The sequence below is a fragment of the Carassius gibelio genome, chromosome B3 (assembly GCF_023724105.1).
Source record: "Carassius gibelio isolate Cgi1373 ecotype wild population from Czech Republic chromosome B3, carGib1.2-hapl.c, whole genome shotgun sequence".
Lineage (NCBI taxonomy): Eukaryota > Metazoa > Chordata > Actinopteri > Cypriniformes > Cyprinidae > Carassius > Carassius gibelio.
In genome coordinates, this window is record NC_068398.1 from 2942013 (window position 1) to 2960761 (window position 18749).

Genomic DNA, 18749 nt, shown 5'->3' on the forward strand with positions numbered 1-18749 from the left:
AAACAGTTCAAACATGTAACTATGTTTAAGAATAGAATAGAATAGCCTTTTATTGTCATTGCACTGTGAAGGTACAACGAAATTAGGGGTGCTCCCTCACCCATCAAGATACATAAAAACAACATACATAAAACAATGGCAGACAAACAAACAATATTCACTCATAAATGTAATAATTTAATATAAACAGTAATAAATATGTGCAAAATAGTATAAAAAGTATATATATATATACACCTATGTCTTCCTAACATTTTTCATATACATAACAGCTAATAAAAATCTTTGATTATCTATAGTTATTTTAAAAACAAGAGAATGCAAAAGTACTTGACTTATTGCCTTGGGGCGATTAAGAATTAATTTCATTTAAGAGCTTGTGTGTGTAAAACCATGAGTATTTGCAGTTCGTATAGCCCAGGGGAAAAAACTGTTTGTCATCCTACTAGAATGTGATTTGGTTGACCTGTACCGTCTCCCTGAGGGCAGCAGATCAAACAAGCGGTAGGCAGAGTGTGAGGAATCAGTAGTGATGGCTTTGGTTCTTCTGAGACAGCAGGATGTGGATATGTTTTCCAGGCTGGGCAGAGGACAGCCAATTATTTTCTGGGCAGTGTTAATGACCCTCTGCACCGCTTTTCTATCCTCAACGGTTGAGCCTGCATACCAAACGCTTAAACAATATGTGAATATGCTCACCACAGAGGAGTTATAGAAAGCCAGCAGCAGCTTTGTGTCCATATTGTTCTTTCTGAGGACACGTAAGAAGTGTAGCCGCTGCTGGGCCTTCTTAACCAGGGCCCTGATGTTGTGGGTCCACGAGTAGTCAGAAGAGATGTAGGTGCCCAGAAACTTAAAGTTGGTGACAATTTCCACCTGGGCTCCATTTATGAGGGGGTGTAATCCTGTCTGTGCTTCCTGAAGTCCAGAATTAACTCTTTTGTTTTTGAAATATTTAAAGTCAGGTTATTTTCTGAGCACCAGCGCGATAAAACCTTCACCTCTGCCCTATAAGCTGACTCATCCCCATTAAAAATACATCCAACCACTGTGGTGTGGAGAGCAATCATAGGTGTACAGTGCATACAGCAGGGGGCTCAAAACGCAGCCTTGAGGAGAGCCAGTACTCAGCGTTAGTGTGGAGGATTGATGTGGGCCGAATCTCACGGATTGTGGACGGCTCGTTAGAAAGTTTTTAATCCAGTTACAGGTGAAGAGGGGGATCTGCAGCTGTAACAGTTTACTGTGAAGAATGTCCGGAATAATTGTGTTAAAAGCTGAGCTATAGTCCACGAAGAGCATCCTTACATAACTGTTCTTGTTCTCCAGATGGCTCAACGCTGTATGAAGTGTAAGGGCGATAGCATCCTCTGTGGACCTGTTTGCCCGATAGGCAAACTGGTAGGGGTCGAAGAAAGGGGGTAGGCAGTCTCTAATGTGCTGGGAGACTGATCGCTCCAGGCACTTCATAATTACAGACGTCAGAGCGATGGGTCTATAGTCATTTAAGGTGTCTATGGCAGGTTTTTTGGGAATGGGAATAATAATGGAGGCCTTCAGACATGTGGGAATAGTGGCATGTGTCAGGGAGAGATTGAAAAGTTTTGTGAGGATCCCTGCCAGCTGGTCTGCACATGCTTTAACCACCGCTCCTGGGATGCCATCTGGACCAGCAGCTTTTTGTGGATTTACCGCTCTCAGGTACTTCCTAACCTCATGCTCCTGAAGAGAGAGAGATGGACTGCTGGAGCCGGGTGGGAGGGGCAGTGACTGCCGATGTATGGTAGTGGTCTCAAACCGGGCAAAGAAGCTGTTTAGCTCCTCCACCAGGATGCTGCTGCTGGAGGATGTAGAGGGGGGGTGGCCTTTATAGTTGGTTAAGGCCTGTATACCCCTCCACATCTGTCGTGGGTTATTATCAGTCAGATGACCCTCTACTTGCCTCTTATAAGAATCCTTTGCCTGCTTAATACCCCTCCTCAGGTCCGCCCTGGCAGTGCTGTATAGAGCTCTGTCTCCTGTCTTGAAGGCCAGGTTACGGGCTCTGATCAGAGTCTGGACTTCACTTGTCATCCAGGGCTTCCTGTTTGGGAAGATCCGTATGCGTCTTTCCTCTGTGACGTTTCCAATACAACACTTGATGTAAAAGAGGACAGACTCAGTGTGTGTGTCCAGGTTCTGATCTTCAAAAATACTCCATTCTGTGCATGCGAAGCAGTCTTGCAGCTGAATGAGTGCCTTTTCGGGCCAGGCTGTGATGGTCTGTATGGCTGGTTTTGTTTGTCTCCTGAGGGGGGTGTAGGCTGGGGAGAGAAGCAGAGAGAGGTGGTCTGACTGTCCGAGGTGGGGGAGGGGAGATGCTCTGTAGGCATTTTTAATGTTGGAGTAAACATGATCTAAGATGTTTTCTCCCCTAGTAGCACACTTGACATGCTGATAAAATTTGGGGAGAACAATCTTAAGGCGAGCTTTATTAAAGTCCCCTGCAATGATATGAACGCCGTGCGGATGAGCCATCTGTTGTTTATTTACCATAAGCTGAAGCTGACCGAGTGCCATGGTAACGTTAGCATTTGGGTGGATGTAAACAACAGTCACAATGACTACTGTTAGCTCCTGTGGCAGATAGAAGGGTCGGCACTGAACACAAATGGCCTCTAGGTCCGGTGAGCAATAGGTGTCAATTACTCTACTGTCTGTACACCAATTCTGAAGTACATAAACACAGAGACCACCTCCTCTGTTCTTACCGGAGGCTTTGGTCCGGTCATGCCGATGAATTGTACGGCCTGTTAATTCCACTGCAGCATCGGGAATTTGCGGGTGTAGCCAAGTTTCGCTAAAAATCAACAGACAGCACTCACGTATGATGTGATTGTAGGCGATCATTGACTGCAGCTCGTCCATCTTATTCGCCAGGGATCTAGAGTTTGCAAGGAAGATAGAAGGTAGCAGAGGTCGGTGCGGCTGTTTCCTTAGCCGGGCTAGCAGGCCTGCTCGGCATCCGCGTTTCTGCTTTCTCTCTTTGCGCCGCCTCCGGCGCCTCCCAGACCCGACAACAATCCACACGAATCCGTACTGTCCCAGTTGCTTAAAAGAAAGAAAAAAAAAAAAAACATGCACCATTGCCCCTTCCACACTCATGACCGCTCACACTCCTTTGCGACTGAATGTTCGTAATTGATGGATGGACATCTATGCCCGGTTAAAAGACATCAACAATCCGGCACAGATAAAAGAAAAAGAAAGAAAGTAAAAAAAATTAAAAAATAAAACGCACTTTTCTAACGTCAATAGAATTTAAGGAGAATGACTTACAGACATAAAAACAACTGTAACTGTTCTTCTAGGTGTCAGCTACAATGCCCACCTCATACATTTTTTATATATTTATGGAAATAAATTGTAAATAATTTAGGTAAAAATTTTAAGGCACAAAAATCATAGTTCTTGTAGCCATGGTAATTGCAAATTAACCATGAATCTGTTACTTCAAGTAATTTACATAGAAGTATTAATATACTGTATTTATTTATTTATATTTTGCTATAAAAACAGACCTATGCTATCAATAGCCTTTAAAATGACTTGAATGCATTATATAAAAACAATGAGGCAATAATGATTGGTTAATAATAACACTGTTATAATACATAATGTAAGCTAATACAAAATAAAAAATATAATGTTATTACAAATGCCTGCAAAGGGGGCCAAAGGCCTTGTGATTGCTGCTGCTACACTTAGGGTTGATCACTGGCATTCTTTGCTGGAGACCTGTGGGTGTCGCTGTTGGACAGTGTTTTTTCTGCTTCCTGCTGGCCTTGCAGCAGTTTTTGATCGTAGCTCCGTGTAGCTGTTTTTCTCTCTAGAATCTTAATCTTACTATCACTCTCTGTTGTTTAAAGTGATAAAATATAACTTAATTCCCACCATATTTCTGATATTATCTATCAGTCCTACCAGATTAATTTTGATCGTTCACTGTTAAATCCATGAGTGCAGTGCACCTGCATCGCGTTAGCACTCGTTAGCTTGTCATTCGCATTTTCATTCGTACCTATTGCTGTTTTCTTTTCTCCTATCCTCTCTCTCACTACTCTCTCTCTCCAGTTTTTCACAGGTTCATCAAACAACTGTGGTAAGAATATTTCATCAAGCACGGTGAGTAATGGCTTCTCCTGCTATCGTTATTTGCACCTCTTGCCACATGTACAGTTTATCTATCTCTGTCGGTGATGAGGGATTCACATGTGATAAATGCAGGGAAATAGTTAGGCTGACAGAGAAGATTTCAGAATTAGAGACACGCATCCAAACTTTAATTGAGGACAGTAAGAATGTTAGGGCTCTAGATACGGCTTTGGATGCGTCTAGCTCAGGGATTCCTGTACATTGTTCGGTTCCGGAAACAGAGCCCCTGCAGCAGGGCAACTGGGTGACGGTGAGGCAGCGTAGTCGCGGGTCAAAACACCGCTCTTCTGTTCCGATCAACACATTAAACAGGTTCTCCCCACTCAGTGATGCACCCACTGAGAAACCTGATGAAAGTGCTCTAGTTATTGGCGATTCTATTGTATGGAACGTGAATATAGAGACACCAGCCACCATAGTCAAATGTTTACCGGGAGCCAGAGCCTGCCATCTTGGCAAATTTAAAAGTGCTGGCTAATGCTAAGCGTAAATACAGTAGGATTGTAATTCATGCCGGCGCTAATGATGTTCGACTTCGCCAGTCGGAGATCACTAAAAATAACATTAAAAGAGGTGTGTGAACTTGCAAGCACAATGTCAGACACTGAATATGCTCTGGTCCCCTCCCTGCATACCGTGGTGATGAGATGCATAGCAGATTGTCATCACTCAATGGCTGGATGTCTAAGTGGTGCCCTCAGAAAAACATAGGTTTCATAGACAATTGGAGGATCTTTTGGGACAGACCTGACCTGTTGAAAAGAGATGGTCTTCATCCCTATATGCAGAAAAGCATTAAAAACTGCTAGATCCGATTACTTTTCTTTTCTTTTAGACGAAAACAAACATAACCCCAGGTATTTATTTAATACAGTGGCTAAATTAACGAAAAAGCATCAAAAAGTGTTGACATAGATCCTCTTCTGACTACTATTAATTCCTCATTAGAGTTGTGACGTTCGCGAACGAACCGATTCTTTTGAACGGCTCATAAACATGAACGATGGGAGCCGAGTCGCGACTGGAGAGGAGCCGTTCTTTCTATCGTTCTTTTTTCCTATGCGTGTTCATACAAATGAGCTCCGCCAGGAGACAGAACAGTTATAGGGGGAGGGGCGCACCCAGCGCAGGCCAACCCTTTATAGCGTGATGATATTAGTTATTAGTTGTGCATGCATTTACATTGCATTTTGTGTTCATTTAAAACTTATTTTAAAATCATTAAAAATGTTCTTTTGTGATACTGTACTTGTATAGAAATGTTTCACTAAAAGCTGTTTTCCACAGACATTCATTGCAGCCCACTTTGTTATTGTTCATTGACTTGAAGGGGCTGATGTCCTATTTGCAAAGTTTACAGTAGTAATAGTATGTAGTATGTAGACATTTCCATTTTATTTATTCTAATTTTATCTACTTAAAAAAAAAATTAGTTTTCTATCAAAATGTTCTTGTGTGATAACAATGTTCTTGTGTGGAAGTGTTTGTAGTAAAAGCTGTTTTGCACAGAAATTCATTGCAGCCGGCTTTGTTTTTTATGTTTATTTGTGAGTAGGTATTGTATGAATAACATAAGTCAACGTAGTTTTACACACACACACACACTTTGTACTAAAGGTAAATCAAAATAATGATGTCACTGTCTAAGCAGAGGGATTTGTGCAACCCTATGGAATATAGTCGACACATGAGAAATGAGGTAATAATCAATATTTCAGAATAATTCAAACTCAGATATTGGTGTGTGATATCTGAGCTTTAATTATTTGACTACAAATCTCACCTCATAATACCTCCCAGTGATTATTTCCAGGATAAACTGAGATGCTCCCAAGCTGGCTTCTTAAAACTGACTAAATATTTAAAAAGAGCCAAAAGAGCCATTCTTTTGAACGGCTCTTTGAAAGGAACGGATCGCGAAGATCCGGATCCCCTCAAAGAGCCATAAATCCCATCACTATTCCTCATTGTCATTAGGATATGTCCCCAAAACCTTCAAACTGGCTGTTATTAAGCCTCTCCTCAAAAAAACACAACTAAACCCCAAAAAACTAGTTAATTATAGACAGTAAAGTAAAGTGAAGTGACATTCAGCCAAGTATGGTGACCCATACTCAGAATTTGTGCTCTGCATTTAACCCATCCGAAATGGACACACACAGAGCAGTGAACACGCACACACACACACACACACACACACACACAGACTGTGAGCACACACCCGGAGCAGTGGGCAGCCATTTATGCTGCGGCGCCAGGGGAGCAGTTGGGGGTTCGATGCCTTGCTCAAGGGCACCTAAGTCATGGTATTGAAGGTGGAGAGAGAGCTGTTCATGCACTACCCCCACCCACAATTCCGTCTGGCCCGAGAATAGAACTCACAACCCTTCGATTGGGAGTCCAACCCTCTAACCATTAGGCCACGACTTCCCTAAAGAGACCAATCTCGAATCTCCCTTTTCTGTCCAAGATACTAAAAAAGGTAGTATCCTCACAATTATATTCCTTCTTAGAAAAAAAAAATTGTCTCTGTGAGGATTTCCAGTCAAGATTTAGACCGTATCATAGTACTGAGACTGCTCTTCTTAGAGTTTCAAAATGACCTGCTCTTATCATCTGATCGTGGTTGTATCTCTCTATTAGTGCTTTTCGATCTTAGTGCTGTGTTCAACACTATTGACCACAACATTCTTTTGCATAGACTAGAACACTGTGTTGCCATTAATGGAAGTGCATTAGCATGGTTTAAATCGTACTTGTATGACCGCTATCAATTTGTAGCAGTGAATGAAGAGGTATCATATCGATCACAAGTGCAGTATGGAGTACCTCAAGGCTCAGTACTAGGGCCGTTACTCTTCACGCTTTACATGTTACCCTTGGGAGATATCATCAGGAAACATGGTGTTATCTTTCACTGTTATGATGATGATACTCAGCTCTATATTTCTTCGCGGCCCGGTGAAACACACCAATTTAAAAAACTAATGGAATGCATAGTCGATATAAAAAATTGGATGACGAGTAATTTCTTGCTGCTAAATTCTGAAAAAACAGGTGTTAATTATAGGACCTAAAACTGTGCATGTAATAACCTAGAACACTGTCTAAAACTTGATGGCTGCTCTGTCAATTCTTCGTCATCAGTAAGGAACCTAGGTGTGCTATTTGATCGTAATCTTTCCTTAGAAAGCCACGTTTCTAGCATTTGTAAAACTGCATTTTTTAATCTCAAAAATATATATCTAAATTACGGCCTATGCTCTCAATGTCAAATGCAGAAATGTTAATTCATACATTTATGACCTCAAGTTTAGATTATTGTAATGATTTATTGGGTGGTTGTTTTGCACACTTAGTAAACAAACTACAGCTAGTCCAAAATGCAGCAGCTAGAGTTCTTACTAGAACCAGGAAGTATGACCATATTAGCCCGTTCCTGCCAACACTGCACTGGCTCCCTATCATATATGTATATATATTTGTATAGATATTAAAATATAACTTATTACTTTGAAAAGCCCTGAATGGTTTAGCACCTCAGTATTTGAAAGAGCTCTTGTTACATTATAATCCTTCATGTCCGCTGTGTTCTCAAAACTCTGGTAATTTGATAATACCTAGAATATCAAAATCAACTGCAGGCGGCAGCGCTATATAAATAAAGGTGACTTACACTGCTTGTTCTTAAGAAACATTCAAGAATCACATAAATAATGTCTTGCCTTGAATATTTGAATCCACTTGCTGTCACGATCTGAGCTGGGAGGAATGAGAGCGAAACGTGGAGTACAAATAGTAGTCTTTAATCCAGGAAACAACAGAAACACAAAAACAACGAGAATACCTGACAAACACTAACTGAATTGACTGGGGCTTTTAACCACAGGATAACAAAGGATTAAGGAGACACACCCGGAATCAAATAAAAAATCAACTTAAGGGGGAAATTGTAAAGCAAAGAAATTTATTGAAATCGTTATTTGCAATGTATTGAAATCGTTTAGGTGGGTGTGTCCGATGGTCACTGACGACACGGGTAACTAATCCAACACAAAATATATTTCTGCGTAATTGTGCAGGAAAACCTATTTCTGGTATTAGTATCAAATTGATTTGTATATACTATATTACAATACAAGCCTATGTTACCATGTTGCTCTACATTGTATTGAAATTCAAAGTTTACCATAAGCTTTTACATGCAGCACGTTTGCATTGTAAGAATGTACAGAAATGACAGTTAACATTAGAGCTTACTGATACTACAAACGTTTATCATTTAGCCCCAGGGCTCAATTAATACTGGATTCAGGTATTCATTCCTACTAACAAGAGAAGCAAAGAAGGATCGGCCCCACTTTATATTAAGTGACCTTAACTACTATGTACTTACATTTTAATTAATAATTTAGTACAATGTACTTATTGTGTACATACATGTTTTTACATTGTACTTATATTAAAAAAAAAACTACATGTAATTACATCTGTATTTAATTTCTGTAATTATATTTATAATTACACTGTTGACCCATACTTTACACCTTAACCCACCCTTAAACTTACCCATACCTCCAACCCTCTCCCTAACCTTACCCCTATCCCACCTCAATAGCAGCAAAAGTGTTTTACAATACAATATGAACACAAAAAGTACATTGTACTTATTTTTTTATGTAAGTACATAGTAGTTAAGGCCACCTAATATAAAGTGGGACCGAAGGATCAATTACAAAGCTACATGACAGTTTATATTGCATCTGCGTTTCCCAAATACATCTTAAGTGGAAGAATATCTCAAGTCAACAATAAAGAACAAATTAATATTAAATCTCAGGCCTTGAGAAGCATTAGCCTCTTCTTCAGCTTCCTGAACAAGAACAGTCTGTAAGAGCTTTCATTTTACTTCATGACAGAGCAAGCAAATTACAAGTGAAACATATGCATTATAAGACAATTGAACATGATATGAAACTCATAAAAAAAACACACACAAAAAAAATCTTTCTGACAGTGTTCTTTGTTGATCTGAATCACAGTTGAATCTGCTGGTTTTGAAGATGAACTTCATTCACTGTGAAAACTTTATATAACGTTTCTTTGTCATGTCACTTGCAACTGCTGGTTAGGAAGATTTATCCAGATTATATTTTATTGCTTGATGCATTTTTTTGTCTCATTTGGTGATGATGCAGAATCAGACCTGAAAGCAGGGGCGGACTGGGGCTAAAAAGTGGCCCTGGAATTCATGGCACAGAGCAGCCCACTTACCAAGATCAAAATTATTTTAAATGTTGAAAACAGTTGTGCTGCTTCATATTTTTTATGGGTAAGATTAAAAGCAGTCTATTATAAATTAATAATTTAATCACAGTTTACACAAAAACATTAAACAACAACAAGTTTTCTAAACTGACAACAACCATTAGTAATAACTGATCACAAATAATATCTGATAATAATAATTAAGCAGCAAATCAGCATATTAGAATGATTTCTGAAGGAACGTGACACTGAAGACTGGAGTAAACATGCAAAATATTCAGTTTATAAAATATTTTAAAAAGAGAACCACTTTTTAACTGTAATATTTCACAATATTGATATTTTACTGTATTTTATATACAAAATTATTTTATTCAGAAATTACATAAAAATTCTTTCAAACATTTCACTGCCCATGTGTAATGTATGTGAAATAGTCTAGCAAATTGTATTTTTATTATAATATATTCTACTTTCCTAATCATGGCACCTGAAAGCAAAAGTCTTTACATTTACAATGTTCTAGGCAGAGTAAGCTTGAGAACGATATATATATATATATATATATATATATATATATATATATATATATATATATATATATATATATATATATATTTGTTATGTGAGGTTACAGATGAAAGCCTGAATAGAGATTTGCAAACATGCCCCCTTATCTTATATTGTGACGATTAACATTAATGGTTGACCTGCACGATTAATCAAATGCAATTGTCATGAGCATCTTGTCAGTAAAGCAGGTTTTACAATCAGCAGTAAATCTCCATCACATGCTTTCAGAAAAACTTTCGCAAACTTTCAAAGCCGTAGTTCACTAACAATTTAATCATGAAATATATAATAATAAGAACTTGTATAAATCATATTGTCATAGTACCGTTTTATTATTCCCATTGATTCAATAAAAGCAGTTACATCTTCCGTTTATCCAGTTACCGCTGGCATTTCATGGGTTTCCTCTGCGGGGCATATTTGGAGTTCTCTAGCCTTCGGATGGAGATTTACTTCTGATCACAAAACAATGCTTCACAAAAAGATTTGCATGAAAATCGAAGCTCGTGTCTAACTGCGATTTCGATTTCATTTCGATTTATCATGCAGCCCTAATTAATAGCATTAAGAAATTAGAAAAAAAAATAATTTTAGTTTGTATCACTAAAAATCAATGTCTGTCGTTTAAAATTTTTAACGTTTTATCGTAAACAGTAATACAATACAAACAGCAAGTCTTGTTGAATTGTCTCTATAATTCCTTCTATATACAGTCTTGTTCAAAATAATAGCAGTACAATGTGACTAACCAGAATAATCAAGGTTTTTCGTATATTTTTTATTGCTACGTGCCAAACAAGTTACCAGTAGGTTCAGTAGATTCTCAGAAAACAAATGAGACCCAGCATTCATGATATGCACGCTCTTAAGGCTGTGCAATTGGGCAATTAGTTGAATTAGTTGAAAGGGGTGTGTTCAAAAAAATAGCAGTGTGGCATTCAATCAATGAGGTCATCAATTTTGTGAAGAAACAGGTGTGAATCAGGTGGCCCCTATTTAAGGATGAAGCCAACACTTGTTGAACATGCATTTGAAAGCTGAGGAAAATGGGTCGTTCAAGACATTGTTCAGAAGAACAGCGTACTTTGATTAAAAAGTTGATTAGAGAGGGGAAAACCTATAAAGAGGTGCAAAAAATGATAGGCTGTTCAGCTAAAATTATCTCCAATGCCTTAAAATGGAGAGCAAAACCAGAGAGACGTGGAAGAAAACGGAAGACAACCATCAAAATGGATAGAAGAATAACCAGAATGGCAAAGGCTCAGCCAATGATCACCTCCAGGATGATCAAAGACAGTCTGGAGTTACCTGTAAGTACTGTGACAGTTAGAAGACGTCTGTGTGAAGCTAATCTATTTTCAAGAATCCCCCGCAAAGTCCCTCTGTTAAAAAAAAGGCATGTGCAGAAGAGGTTACAATTTGCCAAAGAACACATCAACTGGCCTAAAGAGAAATGGAGGAACATTTTGTGGACTGATGAGAGTAAAATTGTTCTTTTCGGGTCCAAGGGCCACAGGCAGTTTGTGAGACGACCCCCAAACTCTGAATTCAAGCCACAGTACACAGTGAAGACAGTGAAGCATGGAGGTGCAAGCATCATGATATGGGCATGTTTCTCCTACTATGGTGTTGGGCCTATTTATCGCATACCAGGGATCATGGATCAGTTTGCATATGTTAAAATACTTGAAGAGGTCATGTTGCCCTATGCTGAAGAGGACATGCCCTTGAAATGGTTGTTTCAACAAGACAATGACCCAAAACACACTAGTAAACGGGCAAAGTCTTGGTTCCAAACCAACAAAATTAATGTTATGGAGTGGCCAGCCCAATCTCCAGACCTTAATCCAATTGAGAACTTGTGGGGTGATATCAAAAATGCTGCTTCTGAAGCAAAACCAAGAAATGTGAATGAATTGTGGAATGTTGTTAAAGAATCATGGAGTGGAATAACAGCTGAGAGGTGCCACAAGTTGGTTGACTCCATGCCACACAGATGTCAAGCAGTTTTAAAAAACTGTGGTCATACAACTAAATATTAGTTTAGTGATTCACAGGATTGCTAAATCCCAGAAAAAAAAATGTTTGTACAAAATAGTTTTGAGTTTGTACAGTCAAAAGGTAGACACTGCTATTTTTTTGAACACACCCCTTTCAACTAATTGCCCAATTGCACAGCCTTAAGAGCGTGCATATCATGAATGCTGGGTCTTGTTTGTTTTCTGACAATCTACTGAACCTACTGGTAACTTGTTTGCCACGTAGCAATAAAAAATATACTAAAAACCTTGATTATCCTGGTTAGTCACATTGTACTGCTATTATTTTGAACAAGACTGTATATTCACACAATGGGCCGGGCCGGCTCACCGGGAAAACTACCAGTGCTTCAGATGACCAGTCCACCACTGCCTGAAAGAGCTGGATCTGAAGATGATCTACTTACTGTGATTGCGTTTTGTATGACTGTGTAGATTAGATACATTTTTGAAACACTTCCCACATGTAGTGCACTGATATGGTTTTTCTCCAGTGTGAATCCTTTCATGTGTTTTCAGGATTCCGGAATTACAGAATCTCTTGTCACAGTGTAAACACTTGTAAGGTTTCTCTCCAGTGTGGATCCTCTGGTGTGTTTTCAGATTTGCTGACTGACAGAATCTCTTGTCACAGTGTGAACACTTGTACGGTTTCTCTCCAGTGTGAATCCTCTCATGTGATTTCAGATGTGTTGAATGGTTGAATCTCTTGTCACAGTGTGAACACTTGTAAGGTTTTTCTCCAGTGTGAATCCTCTGGTGCCGTTTTAAACAGCTTACTGTAGTAAAAGTCTTCCCACACTCACAGCATATGTACTCTCTTACAACAATATGTACTTTTTGATGTACTTTCAAATTTTGTGGACATGAAAAACTCTTTCCACACAAATCACATGAATGTGTTTTCTCCTTTGTATGAACTGTCAAGTGCTGCTTCAGGGCTGAAGCCCATAAAAACATTTTACCGCACTGATCGCATGCATATAACTTCTCTCTAGTGTGTATGTTCTTATGATCATAAAGGTGTGACGCTTGTGTGAATCTCTTCCCACAATATTCACATGGGAATGGTCTCTCTCCAGTATGAACTCTCATGTGAACATCAAGACCATATTTGCGTGTGAATCTCTTTCCACACTGAGTGCAGGGGAAAGATTTATTGACTCCAGTTTTCTGTAGATCATTCTGTTTGGTTTGAGAGCAACTCATAGGTTTTTCTCCAGGTTTGACATGATTTGTCTCCTCAACTTCACTTGATTCTTCATTCTCCTTGTATTTTTTAATCAACTCTGAAATACAAATAAAAATAAAAGATAAAAAGCAAATCTGAGAATTGTGAAGATAAAAGTGAACCATGTAGCAACTCAATGTAATAACTGCACATAAATGTAATATTACAGTATTATTGTAATACAATTAGAGCCCAACCAATATGAGTTATTTGGGGGACGATGCCTAAACCGATATTAGGGAGTAAAAAAAAAGACAGATTTTTATGTGTAGGCTATATTATAGTACAGTACAGTCAAAAGTTTGGACACACGAATGGGTAGGTACTGGTTTATAGACTGGTACTGTAATTTAGACTGGTAGTGTAATTTACTTGACAGTCAATGGGACAGTCACAAGCCTCCCGGTTTTCTTTCAAAATATCTTAAATTGTATTGCAAATATGAACAAAACTTTTATGGGTTTGGAACAACATGGGGGTAAGTGATTAACCGGTTAACCTGCACCTGGACTCCAGCGCACTGAACACTCTTTGTTTACACGTGACAATGTTTACGAATTGACTTGTTCGGCATTGGTGGGAAACGCCCACAAAAACGTCATAACCGTTTATGTCGTTGGGGAAAACAAACAATTCCAGTGACCGTGCGGAGACCTTATTAGCCGCTTGATCTTTACTTTTTAAGAACATTTCGATTGATTTTTGCTTGGTGCAGTGCCGAAACATTCCTGTTTGGCGCTCTAAACCTCTAATAAGTAAAAAAAGCCTGATGTGAAGATTAGTATGTATGAAAATTAGAATGTATTAATGTATAGTAGGCAAGCCTGTTTTTTTTGTTGGAGTTTTTATTACCAATTATAGCCTATAACCACAGTTTCACTACAAATACCATGGTTAAACTAAACTATGGTTAGTGTAGCAAAACGTTGTTTTTACCATGGTAACCAAAACATGTTTTTTTTTTTGTATTTTATATACAAATGTTCATGTTATATATTTATTTTACGGCATGTATTTGTGAAAATGATTAGGCAGCTGCAGCACACACCACACAGAATAACGCTGCACATTTCAAGGCAGTGGACCTGTTTTGTCAATGTTACAAATATTTTTAATACATCAATAATAAAGTTTGACAAGGCTTTTACTCAAGTCTTTATCACTTTATAAAATTAAGCAAAACAAAACGTCAAATGTTTACTTTTCACAAGCCGTATCGTTCTCGTATAGACTTGTAGTAAGCGGTCTCTTGCTCCATTAGGTAACAGAAAATGTTGGGAAACGACACCTTTGTGCATTCCGTTGGGTAGTTTATCCAGTCACAGATACCATACAGACAGTCCGACCCAACACGACTCAGTTTTTATACGCATGTAGCTCGGTCGAGCGGCAGAAATGATTTAATGTAGGCCATTCTGAGTCTACACCATGCTTTTACAATGAGGGGGAAAGGACTGTTATCCCCCACGCCGACTCCGCCCACACAGCTATGACGCGACACCGAACAAGTCAATAGATTAAATGAAACGGGACAAAATTAATCATTACAAACTATATATCATGTTAAAGGTCTAAGCCTCAAGTATAACGTTACAAAAGCTTTTTATTTCAGATAAATGATGATCTTTAGATCTTTACAAATTATCAAACAATCGTGATGTACTCAACTGTTTTACATATTGATAATGATAGTAATAATAATTCATTTCTTGAGCAGCAAATCATCATATTAGAATGATTACTGAAGATCATGTGACACTGAAGACTGGAGTAATGATGCTGAAAATACAGCTTTGATCACATAACTTACATTTTAAAATATATTCAAATCAAAAAACAGTTGTTCTAAACAGTGAAAATATTTCACGATATTACTGCCTTTCCTATACTTTGTATCAAATAAATGCAGGGTTGGGGAGCAGAAGAGACTTCTTAAAAAAACATTACTGTTCAAAAACATTGACTATAGTGTATATTTCTATGAAATATAGATTTGATCTGCTTCTAAGTTTCTGCATCAGTTTTCTGGATCTTGCTGCGCTGTGCAGTAACCGTGTCGCAAGATCAGCATTGGTTCCTGAATAAACTTGTTCTTAGGACCAGTTTTTAAACACAGCTTATCACATCACTACAGGAACAGTTCTTATGTCTATTCTTTCTAATCTAAATCTTTCTTACAAGCAATCCCATGGGTCTAAAAGAACTTTGCTGTTCTACCTCCCCAAATGCATCCATTATGTTGCCTTATTGGTCTAAAAGAGCACTATTCGACACAACAAATCCAACAGTAAACTGATGCCTTGTTCTACTTATGAATCACTGACAGTTCAAGTGATTTGCAAAGCCCGCTTTGTCAATAATACGGACACTAATAAAACTTTGAAATAACAAATGAACACTAATAAATAGATGCAACAATTGCAATTTTCTTGTCCGATTCTTATTTCCGACTTTATTAGTGTGACCAGATTTTTGCCTATTCCGTTTTTTTCTTTTTCTAAGAGCTATAATTGACAGCATACACAATCAAAAACTACTTTTATTCAATGCAAAGTTTTATTTTCATAAAAACACAAATCAGTAATAAATAAAATAAAAATGGCAAACAACAGCACAAGTTTTTTTTTTATTATAATTTTCATTTAAAAAGTATGTTTATAATGCAATGCCTTTATTAGAATACTACTCCATCACCTGCTTTCAGATTGAGCAGCATTAAAACGTATTATGGGTATCTCTACACGGGTAAAAAAATACTGCATGAGGTATAATCTGCCAGATATAACCCTCGAATGCAATAAAGTTATTTATCTCATGCAGTCCGTGTTACCTATTGAAACGCCTTTAAATGGTCAATAAACCCCATAAGATGCAGCTTTCACACTTGCTAAAAAGTGATTACAGAGGGCAAACAGTTTTCGGCACGACACCGGCTTTACTGACAATCGCATGCGATTAATTGAACAGCCCTATTTTTAGCAACGTCTTATGACCCCTTTAAACCAGTACTAGTCCTGCCGTTTGGTTCTCTAAGCAATATGACATCACAATGTTAGGCATTAGGAATCAGACTTTAGCCAATAATGTTTGTTTTTTTAGATACAGAAAAAAAAACCTCACTCCCCTCAGACCCCAGAGCTTTGTAAACCTAATGTACTTCAAACAGTCATTAAAGATGAATTAAGAAAAAAGACCAACCTCCTTGATGCTCCTGTTTTATTCTGCAGGTTTCTGGTTCATCAAGTTTTATTCTCCAGGTTTCAGGTTCTTCGTGTTTTATTCTGCAGGTTTCTGGTTCACTTGTGTTCTCTTCACTCTCCTCTTTAACAAACATCATCTTAGCAGCAGATCTCAGTTCAGATTATAGTCCTCCAGGTATTCCTGCTTGATTCAAAACTTAGTCACGACTGTGAGGACGAGATAACAGACTTTATTGACCGCATTCAAAAACTGTATTTTTCGATTTACAAAACAACTTTTCTGACATCTTGTATTAACTGCATCAAGTCAAAACAACAGAGAGCACACTGAATCTAATCTTCTTCCTCTTGAGGTTTAATAGTGTTTGGTAAACAAACGTTTTAGCGCCACCTGCTGGACTGGAGAGTGAAGCTTCGAAAGGGAAAATAATACGAGTTTATTTTAAATAATGCCATGCACGATGATTTTGATTTTGGGTAGTTTTGATGCCAGAATTATAATTATTGTTACAGATTTGTCACAGCACTTGTAAACCACTTTGGATAAAAGCATCAGCTAAATGTAAAAGTATACAATGATAAAAAATTGTAATAATGAAAAATGAGTTTACATTTTAAATGTATGTCGGTAAGATACAAAAGCTCAGAGATGGAGTGGATAAATAGAAGAAACATAGAAAAAGAGAAAATTACTCATAAAAATGGCTGTAGCATTACTAGCATTAAAAGCTTTCTACAGAGCCGAAAAGTTACCTCCCAGCTAACAATTTTCAGTTGTGGGAATGTTAGTTTTTGGTTCCCAGAACGTTCCTGTTGGTTAGCCAGGAAAGTTTTCTTAACGTAAACAGAACATTCCCAGAAAGTTATCTGAAGTTTCCCAGAATGTTCCCCTAACCTCTTTAAGGCTGATTTATACTTCTGCATCCTACCTAGGCCGTGGCCTTTAAGCTGTTGGCTATGTTAGGTTTCATTTATATTTCTGCGTCGTTGTCCACGTCGACGTGCAGTCTGCAGTGCCCACGTGCATGTTGCCTGTGTAACCTGCAGTACCACGACAAAAGCCGAAACAGCAGCAGCTCCTCGGAGAAGCATTATAGCCATGATGGCAGCAAATAAATATCAAATCATTATTTAAAACTAAAAAAAGGAGACAATAACGGAACAAGAGAAGATTTCTTTGTTTTATTTTAAATAAGAAGATGTAACATTAATATATATTAAAGTGCACATAAACACACAAAACTCAAGCACATACGGAGGGAGGGGTTCAAGCAGACCAATCACAGCGCTTGCTGTCCGCGTAGAATTGACGCGCTGTTAGATTTTTGGAGAGGTGCACATCAGGATATGGCGTACTACACATAGCCTATGGCGTAGCTACAGTGTATGTCCGACAGAGATGTATAAATGGGCTTTACTCTGGTACCATAGCTGTACGTCAGTAATCATCCAGCATTCCCGCATCCGGTAGAGTAAGCGGCGTGGAAATGGATGGATATGTACCTTTGTGCTACACCATGTCTTGATTCAAACAATTTTATGAAAAGCATCATCAGAAGAGTCCATCTGCCATCAGTGGTACTGTAATGTTATGGAGTGATGAGAATACTGTTTGTAAGTGAAGAAAACAAAAATAACGACTTTATTCAACAATTCTGTGTCTCTCCACATCAATCAAACTACCTTCTCTCTTCAGTGTTTGCCATGCCACAAGGATGTGCTGTTTTTTTCTCCCAAAGCATAAAAAAAAAGAAACAATGCATCCTTGTCACGCAGCTGACACAGAAGAGCGTAAGAAATTTAACTGATGTGGAGAGACACAGAGGAGACTGTTTACAAATGAATTGTTGAATAAAGTTATTTTTGTTTTGACATTTGCCAAGTATGGTAGCCCTTACTCAGAATTTGTGCTCCGCATTTAACTCATCCAAGTGCATACACACACACAGCAGTGAGAAGTGCACAAATGGTGAACACACACCCGGAGCTTTAGGCAGCTATATATCCAGCGCCTGTGGTGCAACTGGGGGGTCAGTGCCTTGCTCAAGGGCACTTCAGTCATGGGTAATGAGGTGGAAGAGAGCACTGTTCCTTTCACTCTCCCCACCTACAACTCATGATATAAATTATATGATTAAAAATATCGTATGAGCTTCATATTATGTTCAATTGTCTTCTAATGCATGTATCACTTGTACTGTGAGATTCAGATCAACTCAAAAGCCCTATTCAGATGGTAAATGT

General features: G+C 38.3%; 2 protein-coding genes across 7 annotated transcripts in view; one reads left to right on the plus strand and one right to left on the minus strand.

The window, feature by feature from the left end:
• Positions 1-18749, plus strand: part of LOC127952149 (zinc finger protein 271) — a 223445-nt gene that overhangs the window by 40136 nt on the left and 164560 nt on the right. The gene's annotated exons all lie outside the window — the stretch shown is intronic.
• LOC127952197 (zinc finger protein 664-like) lies at positions 12354-17128 on the minus strand. Its single transcript, XM_052550604.1, has 2 exons — positions 16504-17128; positions 12354-13363 (listed from the first exon to the last, which is right to left on the minus strand). The coding sequence occupies exons 1-2, from the start codon at positions 16640-16642 to the stop codon at positions 12474-12476; spliced, it is 1029 nt and encodes a 342-aa protein (XP_052406564.1). The 5' UTR covers positions 16643-17128; the 3' UTR covers positions 12354-12473.

Bases quoted from the DNA above. Each gene is read 5' to 3' on its own strand.
- LOC127952197 (XM_052550604.1), bottom strand. From the start codon at position 16,642: ATGATGTTTGTTAAAGAGGAGAGTGAAGAGAACACAAGTGAACCAGAA. The intron at 13,364-16,503 runs GTTGGTCTTTTT...TTTGTATTTCAG, and splicing joins AAAACAGGAGCATCAAGGAG to AGTTGATTAAAAAATACAAG.